This window comes from Medicago sativa, chromosome 3 (assembly GCF_051527215.1).
Source record: "Medicago sativa cultivar Bolivia chromosome 3, Bolivia_mono, whole genome shotgun sequence".
In the NCBI taxonomy this organism is placed as follows: Eukaryota; Viridiplantae; Streptophyta; class Magnoliopsida; order Fabales; family Fabaceae; genus Medicago; species Medicago sativa.
The window spans coordinates 46,212,646-46,234,376 of record NC_140751.1 but is presented as its reverse complement, the minus strand read 5'-3'; the positions used below and the strand labels follow the sequence as shown (position 1 = coordinate 46,234,376).

The following is a 21,731-nucleotide window of genomic DNA, read 5'->3' as shown; positions in this document are numbered from 1 at the left end:
GATACTGACAGGCGGGATATTACATATTTTTTTGACAAAGATAGATGGATTGTGATGTGTAGTCTTAGTTCATTGTTTAGTGACCTGGAAGGATATTGTTAGTTAATATTATAATCATTTTTATGTGATATATTTATTTAGTTTCTTATCTTGTGGAGATTAATAGTTTGAAAAAGTACTATAAGATAGACAAAATAATGACTTTTATAAATTTATATATCCAATTAAATATACTTTTTAAAATAAAATATTTGTTTTTTAACGATATATTATAACATTTCAATGTTATGAAATTTAAGAAAATTTGACATAGCTATCTATAAACTTTAATAAATCTTTTTTTGTTATTTTCTTTTAAAAAATTAATTTGGCTAGGTGGACCTTGTCGTCTATAGTGTGGTGATTGTAATGTCCATTTGAAAATTGTCGTATATGAGGTTTGAACTTCACCCTTTAAGATTGTAAAGATAAGTTCTTACTGTTGAGTTAACACATCATGTGGAATTATTTTCAATAATTAAATAAACTCAAACCTTATATGTAACATCCCATACGACTTTAAGTATTGCCGACAGACCCCACAAACCAACACGGGTGCGTTTAACGTCCTTTGTCCTCACCCACACACTTTAAGAAAAACTTGCCAGAGGGTCACCCATCCCAATATTGATGCAAGTAAAGCACACTTAACTGTGGAGTTCTAATGGTCCTGGCTACTGAAAAAAAGTTGCATCTTGTTGGTACAGGTAGTACCAAACAATTCTTATAAGCCTTCTTCAACCGTGCACTCAAATACCTGCACGAACTCAGGAACCCTATCATTCCTATGTCAATACGGTTGCTTAGAAGCTTCTAGGAGCCACTCATTGTCATACTTTGTGGACCCGCGATCACTCCCTGCCCTTGTCAGCCTCAGGCATTGCAATATATATGTAAATTTCAAACACAGTGGTTTTCTTCGTGATGTTTTGATACAAGACGTTAGTGAACAAGATCAATATACTCCTTCTGATCAAATACTTAACTGAAATATTGCTCATGGTATCCATTTTTTTAAAGAATTCTATAAAATGAACATTGTTTTATTTCAGATGTCTCCAAGTCAAAAATAAAAATTTCGTAAAATCATTGTATTTAGTTGTTTATAATACTCGTTCAACGGTGCGGACCAGTTCTCCTAATACTCTAAAATTGATTTTTGTTTTCAGGTATGATTTACGTCCTCCATAAAATAAAATTCTCTTATAGTAATATTATTTGACGCGTGCACACACTTGTTTAAACAAACATTTCAAAGAAAAAGACTTGAATAAAAATTTATAAAGTATATAAATAGCTAAAATAAATTTGAGAATTGTAATACTAAATGAATTTTTTGTTTTATTGTTTGATTTATTTAAAAAAATTATTAAAATTGATTTAAGAGTAATATTTCAAATTACGAACATTCACATTTTACTAATTACAGTGAAAATAATGGTCATTATAACTATCCTTGAGGGGGTTAGAACTATACATGCACCTTAAGGTTACAAGACTAACTTTTACAAACTGAGCTAGCACCTAAAATGCAAACAATGCCATTCACGAAAAATAATTTAAAAATTATTTTAACATGTTGAATTGATCTAGTACTAAGAAAATTATTTTGTCTCACTGGTAATTCATCATTTAAATTAAATAGAGGGTCATGATTTGTTTAAACTAGAGGTTATTAATAGTATAACGACACCTCTAATAATGGTTTAAAATTTCAATTTAATAATCTAAAAGATAAAGGAGTCACATGTCCTATGGATTGTTTACTGTGTACGGTGGGCAGTGAGGATACACTTCATTCATTTTTTCAATGTCCAAGTACCTTAACTGTTTGGAGTATGCTTCCTTTCTTTTCTTCTATTTCTATTTTGCTACAACAAGATATGGATAGCAAGAACATTATCTTCAAAGCATTACAGGAGGATTTATCTACAGAAGATGCAGCTTTATTTTGCTGTGTGTTGTGGAGAATATGGAAATAAAGAAACAACAAAGTGTGGAATAAGGTAATTGATACTCAAACCAGTTGAAATGGAGCTTTATTGGCAAGATGTACGTAGGTTTCGTAATACATCTTGTGCACATCGGGACAAGAAGGAAATGTGAAATGGATCAAACCAGTTGAAGGAAGATGTAAGTGCAATATTGATACTTCTTTCTCACAACTTTCTAATAGAGTGTGAATAGAAGTTTGTATAAGGGATGATACAAACACTTTTGTTTTGGCAAAAACTGAATTGTTTACTCAAGTCTGTGAGGTACATGTTGGCGAAGCTATTGGATTGTTATTAGCTTTGGAATGTGTTCATCAATTACACTTGGGACCTATCGATTTTGAGCTTGATGCCAAAGAAGTGGTGGATAGTTTATCATCTGCACGTCAGGATGTTACAAAATTTGGGATGATTATCCGTAATTATAAAACTATCATTGAACAATGTTATGTCAACTTTAGTGTTGAGTTTGTGAGGAGACATGCAAATGAGGCAGCCCATAGATTAGCTAAGGAGGCCACATCTTCAGCTAGTTTTCAGATTTTGGTAGAAATACCAGATTGTATTAAACACATTTTAAGTAATACAAGATTGGATTGTTATAAAATATAGATTGTTTAAATATTTATGTCCCAGTTCTTTGACGATACAACTTTACCTATATTTTTAAGTATCTTATAAAACATTAAAATAAAATGACATGATAAAGTCTTAGAAAAATAATAAATTTATAAAAGTATTTTCATACAGAATTTATTCAACTAGAACTTTTAGTCCTTTGAGTACAATTTGACACACTATCCGTGTATACAGTTTATGATTGTCAACCAATCACATAGAAATCATATATGTGACTTTAGAAGTAGTTATGATTAAAGACATTTGTTTTTAACGATCTAACAAATATGATTGTTTGACAATGTAAAAACATTTCACATCCTTTTTTTATTAAATTTTTTCCATTCAAATTTTATAAAAGATAAATAATTATATGCTCTTAGTATTTCTTTTGTTCTTTTGTTTGATTTAATTACTGAAACAGCGTATTAAGCTTCAAAACAATGGAACAAAAATATGGAGATGGTAATGAAACAAATTATTTTTCAATTAATATTAAAATTCAGAAAAGTTAACCAACATTAAATAGTTGTTACAATTTTTTCAGTTTGCTTATTGCTACATTTATAGTTATCTTGGTAAATCTTCGATATTTCTTCACAGTCTGCAAGTCCATGTTGTAGAATCATTGAACCCTGCTCAAAAATGAAAACAAATAGGGTTAGAACAAAAAACAAATGTGCTATCAATTAAATAATACTTAGGATTTTTGTGATGGAAGGAGATGTGAGGTTAGATTATAAGGAGTTCTTGGTTTTAACTCGTTCCATTTAAAAAAACAATTATTAACTAACTTTTAATATTTTAAAAAATAATATATGCATATGTTTGAGAAAAACTTACGTGTTGCAATCGACGCTTGGATCAAATGGGACATTGAGAGTAATGTTGCAAAGTTGTGGTAGTTGTCTTGATCTATCAGACTTAACTCCGAATCTTGATGCAGCAGGTTTGAGACAATTGCACACATCCCTCCGAATCTGAGTGGTGTCAGCCTTTTGATTTAAATCATTTGCTCCTGCACAACAATAACTAGTTGGTGTAGCAGGGCCAACACCCTGCAAGAAAGGAAGACATGGCAACAACGAAAAAAGAGCCGAAGTGCAGCTCACGTCATCAATTTGGCGTGCATCCAATGTTGTTACTAGCATGCCTAAAATCATCACAAGCAAAGAAAGAGAAATAAATTTCTTCCCCGCCATTTTAATTTAAATATGTGTGTGTATGATGTTTTTGTGGATATCTAGAATGATTGGTCTCTGCAAGTGTGCCTTAATTTGTAGGCAAAACCTGTTACGATTTGTTTGGTAATTCTTTAGTTTTTTTCATTATTTTAAAATTTAAAAAAATTCTTGTTAGTGATTTCTTATTTTTCTTACATAAAAGGAAATGTATTTACCTTCAAAAATCATGGTCAAACTAATAATTAAGACAATAAATTCTAACTATACAGAATTGTAAGAATATAATGTATTCAAAATGCTTATAAAAGTAGTTTATTTATTCTTGCGACCATGTTCACACATTCTAAAAACGCAAATATAAAATTACTAGATTATTATGCATTGTTAACAGCTTTGCAAGGGTATGAATAATTAAGACAAAAAAAGTAAGAATAATTAAATAGGACAAAATGGAAATATGTATTTTTTTATTATGCTCGATGAAAAAAAATTGTTTTAGATCAATGTGTGATGTAGATTAATATGAAACGTTTTTTATTTTTGTTGTGTTAATCTCGTTAATTACAATAAATCATTTAATCATCATTTATTTTTTTGACAAAGATAGATGGATTGTGATGTGTAGTCTTAGTTCATTGTTTAGTGACCTGGAAGGATATTGTTAGTTAATATTATAATCATTTTTATGTGATATATTTATTTAGTTTCTTGTCTTGTGGAGATTAATAGTTTGAAAAAGTACTATAAGATAGACAAAATAATGACTTTTATAAATTTATATATCCAATTAAATATACTTTTTAAAATAAAATATTTGTTTTTTAACGATATATTATAACATTTCAATGTTATGAAATTTAAGAAAATTTGACATAGCTATCTATAAACTTTAATAAATCTTTTTTTGTTATTTTCTTTTAAAAAATTAATTTGGCTAGGTGGACGTTGTCGTCTATAGTGTGGTGATTGTAATGTCCATTTGAAAATTGTCGTATATGAGGTTTGAACTTCACCCTTTAAGATTGTAAAGATAAGTTCTTACTGTTGAGTTAACACATCATGTGGAATTATTTTCAATAATTAAATAAACTCAAACCTTATATGTAACATCCCATACGACTTTAAGTATTGCCGACAGACCCCACAAACCAACACGGGTGCGTTTAACGTCCTTTGTCCTCACTCACACACTTTAAGAAAAACTTGCCAGAGGGTCACCCATCCCAATATTGATGCAAGTAAAGCACACTTAACTGTGGAGTTCTAATGGTCCTGGCTACTGAAAAAAAGTTGCATCTTGTTGGTACAGGTAGTACCAAACAATTCTTATAAGCCTTCTTCAACCGTGCACTCAAATACCTGCACGAACTCAGGAACCCTATCATTCCTATGTCAATACGGTTGCTTAGAAGCTTCTAGGAGCCACTCATTGTCATACCTTGTGGACCCGCGATCACTCCCTGCCCTTGTCAGCCTCAGGCATTGCAATATATATGTAAATTTCAAACACAGTGGTTTTCTACGTGATGTTTTGATACAAGACGTCAGTGAACAAGATCAATATACTCCTACTGATCAAATACTTAACTGAAATATTGCTCATGGTATCCATTTTTTTAAAGAATTCTATAAAATGAACATTGTTTTATTTCAGATGTCTCCAAGTCAAAAATAAAAATTTCATAAAATCATTGTATTTAGTTGTTTATAATACTCGTTCAACGGTGCGGACCAGTTCTCCTAATACTCTAAAATTGATTTTTGTTTTCAGGTATGATTTACGTCCTCCATAAAATAAAATTCTCTTATAGTAATATTATTTGACGCGTGCACACACTTGTTTAAACAAACATTTCAAAGAAAAAGACTTGAATAAAAATTTATAAAGTATATATATAGCTAAAATAAATTTGAGAATTGTAATACTAAATGAATTTTTTGTTTTATTGTTTGATTTATTTAAAAAAATTATTAAAATTGATTTAAGAGTAATATTTCAAATTACGAACATTCACATTTTACTAATTACAGTGAAAATAATGGTCATTATAACTATCCTCGAGGGGGTTAGAACTATACATGCACCTTAAGGTTACAAGACTAACTTTTACAAACTGAGCTAGCACCTAAAATGCAAACAATGCCATTCACGAAAAATAATTTAAAAATTATTTTAACATGTTGAATTGATCTAATACTAAGAAAATTATTTTGTCTCACTGGTAATTCATCATTTAAATTAAATAGAGGGTCATGATTTGTTTAAACTAGAGGTTATTAATAGTATAACGACACCTCTAATAATGGTTTAAAATTTTAATTTAATAATCTAAAAGATAAAGGAGTCACATGTCCTATGGATTGTTTACTGTGTACGGTGGGCAGTGAGGATACACTTCATTCATTTTTTCAATGTCCAAGTACCTTAACTGTTTGGAGTATGCTTCCTTTCTTTTCTTCTATTTCTATTTTGCTACAACAAGATATGGATAGCAAGAACATTATCTTCAAAGCATTACAGGAGGATTTATCTACAGAAGAAGCAGCTTTATTTTGCTGTGTGTTGTGGAGAATATGGAAATAAAGAAACAACAAAGTGTGGAATAAGGTAATTGATACTCAAACCAGTTGAAATGGAGCTTTATTGGCAAGATGTACGTAGGTTTCGTAATACATCTTGTGCACATCGGGACAAGAAGGAAATGTGAAATGGATCAAACCAGTTGAAGGAAGATGTAAGTGCAATATTGATGCTTCTTTCTCACAACTTTCTAATAGAGTGTGAATAGAAGTTTGTATAAGGGATGATACAAACACTTTTGTTTTGGCAAAAACTGAATTGTTTACTCAAGTCTGTGAGGTACATGTTGGCGAAGCTATTGGATTGTTATTAGCTTTGGAATGTGTTCATCAATTACACTTGGGACCTATCGATTTTGAGCTTGATGCCAAAGAAGTGGTGGATAGTTTATCATCTGCACGTCAGGATGTTACAAAATTTGGGATGATTATCCGTAATTATAAAACTATCATTGAACAATGTTATGTCAACTTTAGTGTTGAGTTTGTGAGGAGACATGCAAATGAGGCAGCCCATAGATTAGCTAAGGAGGCCACATCTTCAGCTAGTTTTCAGATTTTGGTAGAAATACCAGATTGTATTAAACACATTTTAAGTAATACAAGATTGGATTGTTATAAAATATAGATTGTTTAAATATTTATGTCCCAGTTCTTTGACGATACAACTTTACCTATATTTTTAAGTATCTTATAAAACATTAAAATAAAATGACATGATAAAGTCTTAGAAAAATAATAAATTTATAAAAGTATTTTCATACAGAATTTATTCAACTAGAACTTTTAATCCTTTGAGTAAAATTTGACACACTATCCGTGTATACAGTTTATGATTGTCAACCAATCACATAGAAATCATATATGTGACTTTAGAAGTAGTTATGATTAAAGACATTTGTTTTTAACGATCTAACAAATATGATTGTTTGACAATGTAAAAACATTTCACATCCTTTTTTTATTAAATTTTTTCCATTCAAATTTTATAAAAGATAAATAATTATATGCTCTTAGTATTTCTTTTGTTCTTTTGTTTGATTTAATTACTGAAACAGCGTATTAAGCTTCAAAACAATGGAACAAAAATATGGAGATGGTAATGAAACAAATTATTTTTCAATTAATATTAAAATTCAGAAAAGTTAACCAACATTAAATAGTTGTTACAATTTTTTCAGTTTGCTTATTGCTACATTTATAGTTATCTTGGTAAATCTTCGATATTTCTTCACAGTCTGCAAGTCCATGTTGTAGAATCATTGAACCCTGCTCAAAAATGAAAACAAATAGGTTTAGAACAAAAAACAAATGTGCTAGCAATTAAATAATACTTAGGATTTTTGTGTTGGAAGGAGATGTGAGGTTAGATTATAAGGAGTTCTTGGTTTTAACTCGTTCCATTTAAAAAAACAATTATTAACTAACTTTTAATATTTTAAAAAATAATATATGCATATGTTTGAGAAAAACTTACGTGTTGCAATCGACGCTTGGATCAAATGGGACATTGAGAGTAATGTTGCAAAGTTGTGGTAGTTGTCTTGATCTATCAGACTTAACTCCAAATCTTGATGCAGCAGGTTTGAGACAATTGCACACATCCCTCCGAATCTGAGTGGTGTCAGCCTTTTGATTTAAATCATTTGCTCCTGCACAACAATAACTAGTTGGTGTAGCAGGGCCAACACCCTGCAAGAAAGGAAGACATGGCAACAACGAAAAAAGAGCCGAAGTGCAGCTCACGTCATCAATTTGGCGTGCATCCAATGTTGTTACTAGCATGCCTAAAATCATCACAAGCACAGAAAGAGAAATAAATTTCTTGCCCGCCATTTTAATTTAAATATGTGTGTATGATGTTTTTGTGGATATTTAGAATGATTGGTCTCTGCAAGTGTGCCTTAATTTATAGGCAAAACCTGTTACGATTTGTTTGGTAATTCTTTAGTTTTTTTCTTTATTTTAAAATTAAAAAAATTCTTGTTAGTGATTTCTTATTTTTCTTACATAAAAGGAAATGTATTTACCTTCAAAAATCATGGTCAAACTAATAATTAAGACAATAAATTCTAGCTATAAAGAATTGTAAGAATATAATGTATTCAAAATGCTTATAAAAGTAGTTTATTTATTCTTGCGAGCATGTTCACACATTCTAAAAACGCAAATATAAAATTACTAGATTATTATGCATTGTTAACAGCTTTGCAAGGGTATGAATAATTAAGACAAAAAAAGTAAGAATAATTTAATAGGACAAAATGGAAATATGTATTTTTTTATTATGCTCGATGAAAAAAAATTGTTTTAGTTCAATGTGTGATGTAGATTAATATGAAACGTTTTTTATTTTTGTTGTGTTAATCTCGTTAATTACAATAAATCATTTAATCATCATTTATTTTTTTGGCAAAGATAGATGGATTGTGATGTGTAGTCTTAGTTCATTGTTTAGTGACCTGGAAGGATATTGTTAGTTAATATTATAATCATTTTTATGTGATATATTTATTTAGTTTCTTATCTTGTGGAGATTAATAGTTTGAAAAAGTACTATAACATAGACAAAATAATGACTTTTATAAATTTATATATCCAATTAAATATACTTTTTAAAATAAAATATTTGTTTTTTAACGATATATTATAACATTTCAATGTTATGAAATTTAAGAAAATTTGACATAGCTATCTATAAACTTTAATAAATCTTTTTTTGTTATTTTCTTTTAAAAAATTAATTTGGCTAGGTGGACGTTGTCGTCTATAGTGTGGTGATTGTAATGTCCATTTGAAAATTGTCGTATATGAGGTTTGAACTTCACCCTTTAAGATTGTAAAGATAAGTTCTTACTGTTGAGTTAACACATCATGTGGAATTATTTTCAATAATTAAATAAACTCAAACCTTATATGTAACATCCCATACGACTTTAAGTATTGCCGACAGACCCCACAAACCAACACGGGTGCGTTTAACGTCCTTTGTCCTCACTCACACACTTTAAGAAAAACTTGCCAGAGGGTCACCCATCCCAATATTGATGCAAGTAAAGCACACTTAACTGTGGAGTTCTAATGGTCCTGGCTACTGAAAAAAAGTTGCATCTTGTTGGTACAGGTAGTACCAAACAATTCTTATAAGCCTTCTTCAACCGTGCACTCAAATACCTGCACGAACTCAGGAACCCTATCATTCCTATGTCAATACGGTTGCTTAGAAGCTTCTAGGAGCCACTCATTGTCATACCTTGTGGACCCGCGATCACTCCCTGCCCTTGTCAGCCTCAGGCATTGCAATATATATGTAAATTTCAAACACAGTGGTTTTCTACGTGATGTTTTGATACAAGACGTCAGTGAACAAGATCAATATACTCCTTCTGATCAAATACTTAACTGATATATTGCTCATGGTATCCATTTTTTTAAAGAATTCTATAAAATGAACATTGTTTTATTTCAGATGTCTCCAAGTCAAAAATAAAAATTTCATAAAATCATTGTATTTAGTTGTTTATAATACTCGTTCAACGGTGCGGACCAGTTCTCCTAATACTCTAAAATTGATTTTTGTTTTCAGGTATGATTTACGTCCTCCATAAAATAAAATTCTCTTATAGTAATATTATTTGACGCGTGCACACACTTGTTTAAACAAACATTTCAAAGAAAAAGACTTGAATAAAAATTTATAAAGTATATAAATAGCTAAAATAAATTTGAGAATTGTAATACTAAATGAATTTTTTGTTTTATTGTTTGATTTAGTTAAAAAAATTATTAAAATTGATTTAAGAGTAATATTTCAAATTACGAACATTCACATTTTACTAATTACAGTGAAAATAATGGTCATTATAACTATCCTCGAGGGGGTTAGAACTATACATGCACCTTAAGGTTACAAGACTAACTTTTACAAACTGAGCTAGCACCTAAAATGCAAACAATGCCATTCATGAAAAATAATTTAAAAATTATTTTAACATGTTGAATTGATCTAATACTAAGAAAATTATTTTGTCTCACTGGTAATTCATCATTTAAATTAAATAGAGGGTCATGATTTGTTTAAACTAGAGGTTATTAATAGTATAACGACACCTCTAATAATGGTTTAAAATTTCAATTTAATAATTTAAAGATAAAGGAGTCACATGTCCTATGGATTGTTTACTGTGTACGGTGGGCAGTGAGGATACACTTCATTCATTTTTTCAATGTCCAAGTACCTTAACTGTTTGGAGTATGCTTCCTTTCTTTTCTTCTATTTCTATTTTGCTACAACAAGATATGGATAGCAAGAAAATTATCTTCAAAGCATTACAGGAGGATTTATCTACAGAAGATGCAGCTTTATTTTGATGTGTGTTGTGGAGAATATGGAAATAAAGAAACAACAAAGTGTGGAATAAGGTAATTGATACTCAAACCAGTTGAAATGGAGCTTTATTGGCAAGATGTACGTAGGTTTCGTAATACATCTTGTGCACATCGGGACAAGAAGGAAATGTGAAATGGATCAAACCAGTTGAAGGAAGATGTAAGTGCAATATTGATGCTTCTTTCTCACAACTTTCTAATAGAGTGTGAATAGAAGTTTGTATAAGGGATGATACAAACACTTTTGTTTTGGCAAAAACTGAATTGTTTACTCAAGTCTGTGAGGTACATGTTGGCGAAGCTATTGGATTGTTATTAGCTTTGGAATGTGTTCATCAATTACACTTGGGACCTATCGATTTTGAGCTTGATGCCAAAGAAGTGGTGGATAGTTTATCATCTGCACGTCAGGATGTTACAAAATTTGGGATGATTATCCGTAATTATAAAACTATCATTGAACAATGTTATGTCAACTTTAGTGTTGAGTTTGTGAGGAGACATGCAAATGAGGCAGCCCATAGATTAGCTAAGGAGGCCACATCTTCAGCTAGTTTTCAGATTTTGGTAGAAATACCAGATTGTATTAAACACATTTTAAGTAATACAAGATTGGATTGTTATAAAATATAGATTGTTTAAATATTTATGTCCCAGTTCTTTGACGATACAACTTTACCTATATTTTTAAGTATCTTATAAAACATTAAAATAAAATGACATGATAAAGTCTTAGAAAAATAATAAATTTATAAAAGTATTTTCATACAGAATTTATTCAACTAGAACTTTTAGTCCTTTGAGTACAATTTGACACACTATCCGTGTATACAGTTTATGATTGTCAACCAATCACATAGAAATCATATATGTGACTTTAGAAGTAGTTATGATTAAAGACATTTGTTTTTAACGATCTAACAAATATGATTGTTTGACAATGTAAAAACATTTCACATCCTTTTTTTATTAAATTTTTTCCATTCAAATTTTATAAAAGATAAATAATTATATGCTCTTAGTATTTCTTTTGTTCTTTTGTTTGATTTAATTACTGAAACAGCGTATTAAGCTTCAAAACAATGGAACAAAAATATGGAGATGGTAATGAAACAAATTATTTTTCAATTAATATTAAAATTCAGAAAAGTTAACCAACATTAAATAGTTGTTACAATTTTTTCAGTTTGCTTATTGCTACATTTATAGTTATCTTGGTAAATCTTCGATATTTCTTCACAGTCTGCAAGTCCATGTTGTAGAATCATTGAACCCTGCTCAAAAATGAAAACAAATAGGGTTAGAACAAAAAACAAATGTGCTATCAATTAAATAATACTTAGGATTTTTGTGATGGAAGGAGATGTGAGGTTAGATTATAAGGAGTTCTTGGTTTTAACTCGTTCCATTTAAAAAAACAATTATTAACTAACTTTTAATATTTTAAAAAATAATATATGCATATGTTTGAGAAAAACTTACGTGTTGCAATCGACGCTTGGATCAAATGGGACATTGAGAGTAATGTTGCAAAGTTGTGGTAGTTGTCTTGATCTATCAGACTTAACTCCGAATCTTGATGCAGCAGGTTTGAGACAATTGCACACATCCCTCCGAATCTGAGTGGTGTCAGCCTTTTGATTTAAATCATTTGCTCCTGCACAACAATAACTAGTTGGTGTAGCAGGGCCAACACCCTGCAAGAAAGGAAGACATGGCAACAACGAAAAAAGAGCCGAAGTGCAGCTCACGTCATCAATTTGGCGTGCATCCAATGTTGTTACTAGCATGCCTAAAATCATCACAAGCAAAGAAAGAGAAATAAATTTCTTCCCCGCCATTTTAATTTAAATATGTGTGTGTATGATGTTTTTGTGGATATCTAGAATGATTGGTCTCTGCAAGTGTGCCTTAATTTGTAGGCAAAACCTGTTACGATTTGTTTGGTAATTCTTTAGTTTTTTTCATTATTTTAAAATTTAAAAAAATTCTTGTTAGTGATTTCTTATTTTTCTTACATAAAAGGAAATGTATTTACCTTCAAAAATCATGGTCAAACTAATAATTAAGACAATAAATTCTAACTATACAGAATTGTAAGAATATAATGTATTCAAAATGCTTATAAAAGTAGTTTATTTATTCTTGCGACCATGTTCACACATTCTAAAAACGCAAATATAAAATTACTAGATTATTATGCATTGTTAACAGCTTTGCAAGGGTATGAATAATTAAGACAAAAAAAGTAAGAATAATTTAATAGGACAAAATGGAAATATGTATTTTTTTATTATGCTCGATGAAAAAAAATTGTTTTAGATCAATGTGTGATGTAGATTAATATGAAACGTTTTTTATTTTTGTTGTGTTAATCTCGTTAATTACAATAAATCATTTAATCATCATTTATTTTTTTGACAAAGATAGATGGATTGTGATGTGTAGTCTTAGTTCATTGTTTAGTGACCTGGAAGGATATTGTTAGTTAATATTATAATCATTTTTATGTGATATATTTATTTAGTTTCTTGTCTTGTGGAGATTAATAGTTTGAAAAAGTACTATAAGATAGACAAAATAATGACTTTTATAAATTTATATATCCAATTAAATATACTTTTTAAAATAAAATATTTGTTTTTTAACGATATATTATAACATTTCAATGTTATGAAATTTAAGAAAATTTGACATAGCTATCTATAAACTTTAATAAATCTTTTTTTGTTATTTTCTTTTAAAAAATTAATTTGGCTAGGTGGACGTTGTCGTCTATAGTGTGGTGATTGTAATGTCCATTTGAAAATTGTCGTATATGAGGTTTGAACTTCACCCTTTAAGATTGTAAAGATAAGTTCTTACTGTTGAGTTAACACATCATGTGGAATTATTTTCAATAATTAAATAAACTCAAACCTTATATGTAACATCCCATACGACTTTAAGTATTGCCGACAGACCCCACAAACCAACACGGGTGCGTTTAACGTCCTTTGTCCTCACTCACACACTTTAAGAAAAACTTGCCAGAGGGTCACCCATCCCAATATTGATGCAAGTAAAGCACACTTAACTGTGGAGTTCTAATGGTCCTGGCTACTGAAAAAAAGTTGCATCTTGTTGGTACAGGTAGTACCAAACAATTCTTATAAGCCTTCTTCAACCGTGCACTCAAATACCTGCACGAACTCAGGAACCCTATCATTCCTATGTCAATACGGTTGCTTAGAAGCTTCTAGGAGCCACTCATTGTCATACCTTGTGGACCCGCGATCACTCCCTGCCCTTGTCAGCCTCAGGCATTGCAATATATATGTAAATTTCAAACACAGTGGTTTTCTACGTGATGTTTTGATACAAGACGTCAGTGAACAAGATCAATATACTCCTACTGATCAAATACTTAACTGAAATATTGCTCATGGTATCCATTTTTTTAAAGAATTCTATAAAATGAACATTGTTTTATTTCAGATGTCTCCAAGTCAAAAATAAAAATTTCATAAAATCATTGTATTTAGTTGTTTATAATACTCGTTCAACGGTGCGGACCAGTTCTCCTAATACTCTAAAATTGATTTTTGTTTTCAGGTATGATTTACGTCCTCCATAAAATAAAATTCTCTTATAGTAATATTATTTGACGCGTGCACACACTTGTTTAAACAAACATTTCAAAGAAAAAGACTTGAATAAAAATTTATAAAGTATATATATAGCTAAAATAAATTTGAGAATTGTAATACTAAATGAATTTTTTGTTTTATTGTTTGATTTATTTAAAAAAATTATTAAAATTGATTTAAGAGTAATATTTCAAATTACGAACATTCACATTTTACTAATTACAGTGAAAATAATGGTCATTATAACTATCCTCGAGGGGGTTAGAACTATACATGCACCTTAAGGTTACAAGACTAACTTTTACAAACTGAGCTAGCACCTAAAATGCAAACAATGCCATTCACGAAAAATAATTTAAAAATTATTTTAACATGTTGAATTGATCTAATACTAAGAAAATTATTTTGTCTCACTGGTAATTCATCATTTAAATTAAATAGAGGGTCATGATTTGTTTAAACTAGAGGTTATTAATAGTATAACGACACCTCTAATAATGGTTTAAAATTTTAATTTAATAATCTAAAAGATAAAGGAGTCACATGTCCTATGGATTGTTTACTGTGTACGGTGGGCAGTGAGGATACACTTCATTCATTTTTTCAATGTCCAAGTACCTTAACTGTTTGGAGTATGCTTCCTTTCTTTTCTTCTATTTCTATTTTGCTACAACAAGATATGGATAGCAAGAACATTATCTTCAAAGCATTACAGGAGGATTTATCTACAGAAGAAGCAGCTTTATTTTGCTGTGTGTTGTGGAGAATATGGAAATAAAGAAACAACAAAGTGTGGAATAAGGTAATTGATACTCAAACCAGTTGAAATGGAGCTTTATTGGCAAGATGTACGTAGGTTTCGTAATACATCTTGTGCACATCGGGACAAGAAGGAAATGTGAAATGGATCAAACCAGTTGAAGGAAGATGTAAGTGCAATATTGATGCTTCTTTCTCACAACTTTCTAATAGAGTGTGAATAGAAGTTTGTATAAGGGATGATACAAACACTTTTGTTTTGGCAAAAACTGAATTGTTTACTCAAGTCTGTGAGGTACATGTTGGCGAAGCTATTGGATTGTTATTAGCTTTGGAATGTGTTCATCAATTACACTTGGGACCTATCGATTTTGAGCTTGATGCCAAAGAAGTGGTGGATAGTTTATCATCTGCACGTCAGGATGTTACAAAATTTGGGATGATTATCCGTAATTATAAAACTATCATTGAACAATGTTATGTCAACTTTAGTGTTGAGTTTGTGAGGAGACATGCAAATGAGGCAGCCCATAGATTAGCTAAGGAGGCCACATCTTCAGCTAGTTTTCAGATTTTGGTAGAAATACCAGATTGTATTAAACACATTTTAAGTAATACAAGATTGGATTGTTATAAAATATAGATTGTTTAAATATTTATGTCCCAGTTCTTTGACGATACAACTTTACCTATATTTTTAAGTATCTTATAAAACATTAAAATAAAATGACATGATAAAGTCTTGGAAAAATAATAAATTTATAAAAGTATTTTCATACAGAATTTATTCAACTAGAACTTTTAATCCTTTGAGTAAAATTTGACACACTATCCGTGTATACAGTTTATGATTGTCAACCAATCACATAGAAATCATATATGTGACTTTAGAAGTAGTTATGATTAAAGACATTTGTTTTTAACGATCTAACAAATATGATTGTTTGACAATGTAAAAACATTTCACATCCTTTTTTTATTAAATTTTTTCCATTCAAATTTTATAAAAGATAAATAATTATATGCTCTTAGTATTTCTTTTGTTCTTTTGTTTGATTTAATTACTGAAACAGCGTATTAAGCTTCAAAACAATGGAACAAAAATATGGAGATGGTAATGAAACAAATTATTTTTCAATTAATATTAAAATTCAGAAAAGTTAACCAACATTAAATAGTTGTTACAATTTTTTCAGTTTGCTTATTGCTACATTTATAGTTATCTTGGTAAATCTTCGATATTTCTTCACAGTCTGCAAGTCCATGTTGTAGAATCATTGAACCCTGCTTAAAAATGAAAACAAATAGGTTTAGAACAAAAAACAAATGTGCTAGCAATTAAATAATACTTAGGATTTTTGTGTTGGAAGGAGATGTGAGGTTAGATTATAAGGAGTTCTTGGTTTTAACTCGTTCCATTTAAAAAAACAATTATTAACTAACTTTTAATATTTTAAAAAATAATATATGCATATGTTTGAGAAAAACTTACGTGTTGCAATCGACGCTTGGATCAAATGGGACATTGAGAGTAATGTTGCAAAGTTGTGGTAGTTGTCTTGATCTATCAGACTTAACTCCAAATCTTGATGCAGCAGGTTTGAGACAATTGCACACATCCCTCCGAATCTGAGTGGTGTCAGCCTTTTGATTTAAATCATTTGCTCCTGCACAACAATAACTAGTTGGTGTAGCAGGGCCAACACCCTGCAAGAAAGGAAGACATGGCAACAACGAAAAAAGAGCCGAAGTGCAGCTCACGTCATCAATTTGGCGTGCATCCAATGTTGTTACTAGCATGCCTAAAATCATCACAAGCACAGAAAGAGAAATAAATTTCTTGCCCGCCATTTTAATTTAAATATGTGTGTATGATGTTTTTGTGGATATTTAGAATGATTGGTCTCTGCAAGTGTGCCTTAATTTATAGGCAAAACCTGTTACGATTTGTTTGGTAATTCTTTAGTTTTTTTCTTTATTTTAAAATTAAAAAAATTCTTGTTAGTGATTTCTTATTTTTCTTACATAAAAGGAAATGTATTTACCTTCAAAAATCATGGTCAAACTAATAATTAAGACAATAAATTCTAGCTATAAAGAATTGTAAGAATATAATGTATTCAAAATGCTTATAAAAGTAGTTTATTTATTCTTGCGAGCATTTTCACACATTCTAAAAACGCAAATATAAAATTACTAGATTATTATGCATTGTTAACAGCTTTGCAAGGGTATGAATAATTAAGACAAAAAAAGTAAGAATAATTTAATAGGACAAAATGGAAATATGTATTTTTTTATTATGCTCGATGAAAAAAAATTGTTTTAGTTCAATGTGTGATGTAGATTAATATGAAACGTTTTTTATTTTTGTTGTGTTAATCTCGTTAATTACAATAAATCATTTAATCATCATTTATTTTTTTGGCAAAGATAGATGGATTGTGATGTGTAGTCTTAGTTCATTGTTTAGTGACCTGGAAGGATATTGTTAGTTAATATTATAATCATTTTTATGTGATATATTTATTTAGTTTCTTATCTTGTGGAGATTAATAGTTTGAAAAAGTACTATAACATAGACAAAATAATGACTTTTATAAATTTATATATCCAATTAAATATACTTTTTAAAATAAAATATTTGTTTTTTAACGATATATTATAACATTTCAATGTTATGAAATTTAAGAAAATTTGACATAGCTATCTATAAACTTTAATAAATCTTTTTTTGTTATTTTCTTTTAAAAAATTAATTTGGCTAGGTGGACGTTGTCGTCTATAGTGTGGTGATTGTAATGTCCATTTGAAAATTGTCGTATATGAGGTTTGAACTTCACCCTTTAAGATTGTAAAGATAAGTTCTTACTGTTGAGTTAACACATCATGTGGAATTATTTTCAATAATTAAATAAACTCAAACCTTATATGTAACATCCCATACGACTTTAAGTATTGCCGACAGACCCCACAAACCAACACGGGTGCGTTTAACGTCCTTTGTCCTCACTCACACACTTTAAGAAAAACTTGCCAGAGGGTCACCCATCCCAATATTGATGCAAGTAAAGCACACTTAACTGTGGAGTTCTAATGGTCCTGGCTACTGAAAAAAAGTTGCATCTTGTTGGTACAGGTAGTACCAAACAATTCTTATAAGCCTTCTTCAACCGTGCACTCAAATACCTGCACGAACTCAGGAACCCTATCATTCCTATGTCAATACGGTTGCTTAGAAGCTTCTAGGAGCCACTCATTGTCATACCTTGTGGACCCGCGATCACTCCCTGCCCTTGTCAGCCTCAGGCATTGCAATATATATGTAAATTTCAAACACAGTGGTTTTCTACGTGATGTTTTGATACAAGACGTCAGTGAACAAGATCAATATACTCCTTCTGATCAAATACTTAACTGATATATTGCTCATGGTATCCATTTTTTTAAAGAATTCTATAAAATGAACATTGTTTTATTTCAGATGTCTCCAAGTCAAAAATAAAAATTTCATAAAATCATTGTATTTAGTTGTTTATAATACTCGTTCAACGGTGCGGACCAGTTCTCCTAATACTCTAAAATTGATTTTTGTTTTCAGGTATGATTTACGTCCTCCATAAAATAAAATTCTCTTATAGTAATATTATTTGACGCGTGCACACACTTGTTTAAACAAACATTTCAAAGAAAAAGACTTGAATAAAAATTTATAAAGTATATATATAGCTAAAATAAATTTGAGAATTGTAATACTAAATGAATTTTTTGTTTTATTGTTTGATTTATTTAAAAAAATTATTAAAATTGATTTAAGAGTAATATTTCAAATTACGAACATTCACATTTTACTAATTACAGTGAAAATAATGGTCATTATAACTATCCTTGAGGGGGTTAGAACTATACATGCACCTTAAGGTTACAAGACTAACTTTTACAAACTGAGCTAGCACCTAAAATGCAAACAATGCCATTCACGAAAAATAATTTAAAAATTATTTTAACATGTTGAATTGATCTAATACTAAGAAAATTATTTTGTCTCACTGGTAATTCATCATTTAAATTAAATAGAGGGTCATGATTTGTTTAAACTAGAGGTTATTAATAGTATAACGACACCTCTAATAATGGTTTAAAATTTCAATTTAATAATCTAAAAGATAAAGGAGTCACATGTCCTATGGATTGTTTACTGTGTACGGTGGGCAGTGAGGATACACTTCATTCATTTTTTCAATGTCCAAGTAGCTTAACTGTTTGGAGTATGCTTCCTTTCTTTTCTTCTATTTCTATTTTGCTACAACAAGATATGGATAGCAAGAACATTATCTTCAAAGCATTACAGGAGGATTTATCTTCAGAAGATGCAGCTTTATTTTGCTGTGTGTTGTGGAGAATATGGAAATAAAGAAACTACAAAGTGTGGAATAAGGTAATTGATACTCAAACCAGGTGAAATGGAGCTTTATTGGCAAGATGTACGTAGGTTTCGTAATACATCTTGTGCACATCGGGACAAGAAGGAAATGTGAAATGGATCAAACCAGTTGAAGGAAGATGTAAGTGCAATATTGATGCTTCTTTCTCACAACTTTCTAATAGAGTGTGAATAGAAGTTTGTATAAGGGATGATACAAACACTTTTGTTTTGGCAAAAACTGAATTGTTTACTCAAGTCTGTGAGGTACATGTTGGCAAAGCTATTGGATTGTTATTAGCTTTGGAATGTGTTCATCAATTACACTTGGGACCTATCGATTTTGAGCTTGATGCCAAAGAAGTGGTGGATAGTTTATCATCTGCACGTCAGGATGTTACAAAATTTGGGATGATTATCCGTAATTATAAAACTATCATTGAACAATGTTATGTCAACTTTAGTGTTGAGTTTGTGAGGAGACATGCAAATGAGGCAGCCCATAGATTAGCTAAGGAGGCCACATCTTCAGCTAGTTTTCAGATTTTGGTAGAAATACCAGATTGTATTAAACACATTTTAAGTAATACAAGATTGGATTGTTATAAAATATAGAATGTTTAAATATTTATGTCCCAGTTATTTGACGATACAACTTTACCTATATTTTTAAGTATCTTATAAAACATTAAAATAAAATGACATGATAAAGTCTTGGAAAAATAATAAATTTATAAAAGTATTTTCATACAGAATTTATTCAACTAGAACTTTTAATCCTTTGAGTACAATTTGACACACTATCTGTGTATACAGTTTATGATTGTCAACCAATCACATAGAAATCATATTTGTGACTTTAGAAGTAGTTATGATTAAATTCATTTGTTTTTAACGATCTAACAAATATGATTGTTTGACAATGTAAAAACATTTCACATCCTTTTTTTATTAAATTTTTTCCATTCAAATTTTATAAAAGATAAATAATTATACGCTCTTAGTATTTCTTTTGTTCTTTTGTTTGATTTAATTACTGAAACAGCGTATTAAGCTTCAAAACAATGGAACAAAAATATGGAGATGGTAATGAAACAAATTATTTTTCAATTAATATTAAAATTCAGAAAAGTTAACCAACATTAAATAGTTGTTACAATTTTTTCAGTTTGCTTATTGCTACATTTATAGTTATCTTGGTAAATCTTCGATATTTCTTCACAGTCTGCAAGTCCATGTTGTAGAATCATTGAACCCTGCTCAAAAATGAAAACAAATAGGTTTAGAACAAAAAACAAATGTGCTAGCAATTAAATAATACTTAGGATTTTTGTGTTGGAAGGAGATGTGAGGTTAGATTATAAGGAGTTCTTGGTTTTAACTCGTTCCATTTATAAAAACAATTATTAACTAACTTTTAATATTTAAAAAAATAATATATGCATATGTTTGAGAAAAACTTACGTGTTGCAATCGACGCTTGGATCAAATGGGACATTGAGAGTAATGTTGCAAAGTTGTGGTAGTTGTCTTGATCTATCAGACTTAACTCCGAATCTTGATGCAGCAGGTTTGAGACAATTGCACACATCCCTCCGAATCTGAATGGTGTCAGCCTTTTGATTTAAATCATTTGCTCCAGCACAACAATAACTAGTTGGTGTAGCAGGGCCAACACCCTGCAAGAAAGGAAGACATGGCAACAACGAAAAAAGAGCCGAAGTGCAGCTCACGTCATCAATTTGGCGTGCATCCAATGTTGTTACTAGCATGCCTAAAATCATCACAAGCATAGAAAGAGAAATAAATTTCTTGCCCGCCATTTTAATTTAAATATGTGTGTGTATGATGTCTTTGTGGATATTTAGAATGATTGGTTTCTGCAAGTGTGCCTTAATTTATAGGCAAAACCAGTTACGATTTGTTTGGTTTCTTTAGTTTTTTTTCTTTTTTTTTAAAATTCAAAAAATTCTTGTTAGTGATTTCTTATTTTTCTTACATAAAAGGAAATGTATTTACCTTCAAAAATCATGGTCAAACTAATAATTAAGACAATAAATTCTAACTATAAAGAATTGTAAGAATATTATGTATTCAAAATGCTTATAAAAGTAGT

General features: G+C 29.9%; 1 protein-coding gene and 4 pseudogenes across 1 annotated transcript; all 5 read right to left on the bottom strand.

Moving 5' to 3' along the window:
- Positions 1–3,120: 3,120 nt before the first annotated feature.
- On the bottom strand, positions 3,121–3,881 carry LOC146937741 (non-specific lipid-transfer protein 1-like). The gene is made up of 2 exons (XM_085757792.1): positions 3,495–3,881; positions 3,121–3,286 (listed from the first exon to the last, which is right to left on the bottom strand). The coding sequence occupies exons 1-2, from the start codon at positions 3,851–3,853 to the stop codon at positions 3,277–3,279; spliced, it is 369 nt and encodes a 122-aa protein (XP_085613918.1). The 5' UTR covers positions 3,854–3,881; the 3' UTR covers positions 3,121–3,276.
- Positions 3,882–7,811: 3,930 nt separating this feature from the next.
- On the bottom strand, positions 7,812–8,251 carry LOC146937740 (non-specific lipid-transfer protein 1 pseudogene; annotated as a pseudogene).
- Positions 8,252–12,282: 4,031 nt separating this feature from the next.
- On the bottom strand, positions 12,283–12,673 carry LOC146937739 (non-specific lipid-transfer protein 1 pseudogene; annotated as a pseudogene).
- Positions 12,674–16,603: 3,930 nt separating this feature from the next.
- LOC146937738 (non-specific lipid-transfer protein 1 pseudogene) lies at positions 16,604–17,043 on the bottom strand (annotated as a pseudogene).
- A 4,032-nt stretch (positions 17,044–21,075) lies between these two features.
- Positions 21,076–21,465, bottom strand: LOC146937737 (non-specific lipid-transfer protein 1 pseudogene; annotated as a pseudogene).
- Between the last annotated feature and the right edge of the window lie 266 nt (positions 21,466–21,731).

What these genes read in the sequence shown, in the direction of transcription:
- LOC146937741 (XM_085757792.1), bottom strand. Translation starts at nt 3,853, where the DNA reads ATGGCGGGGAAGAAATTTATTTCTCTTTCTTTGCTTGTGATGATTTTA.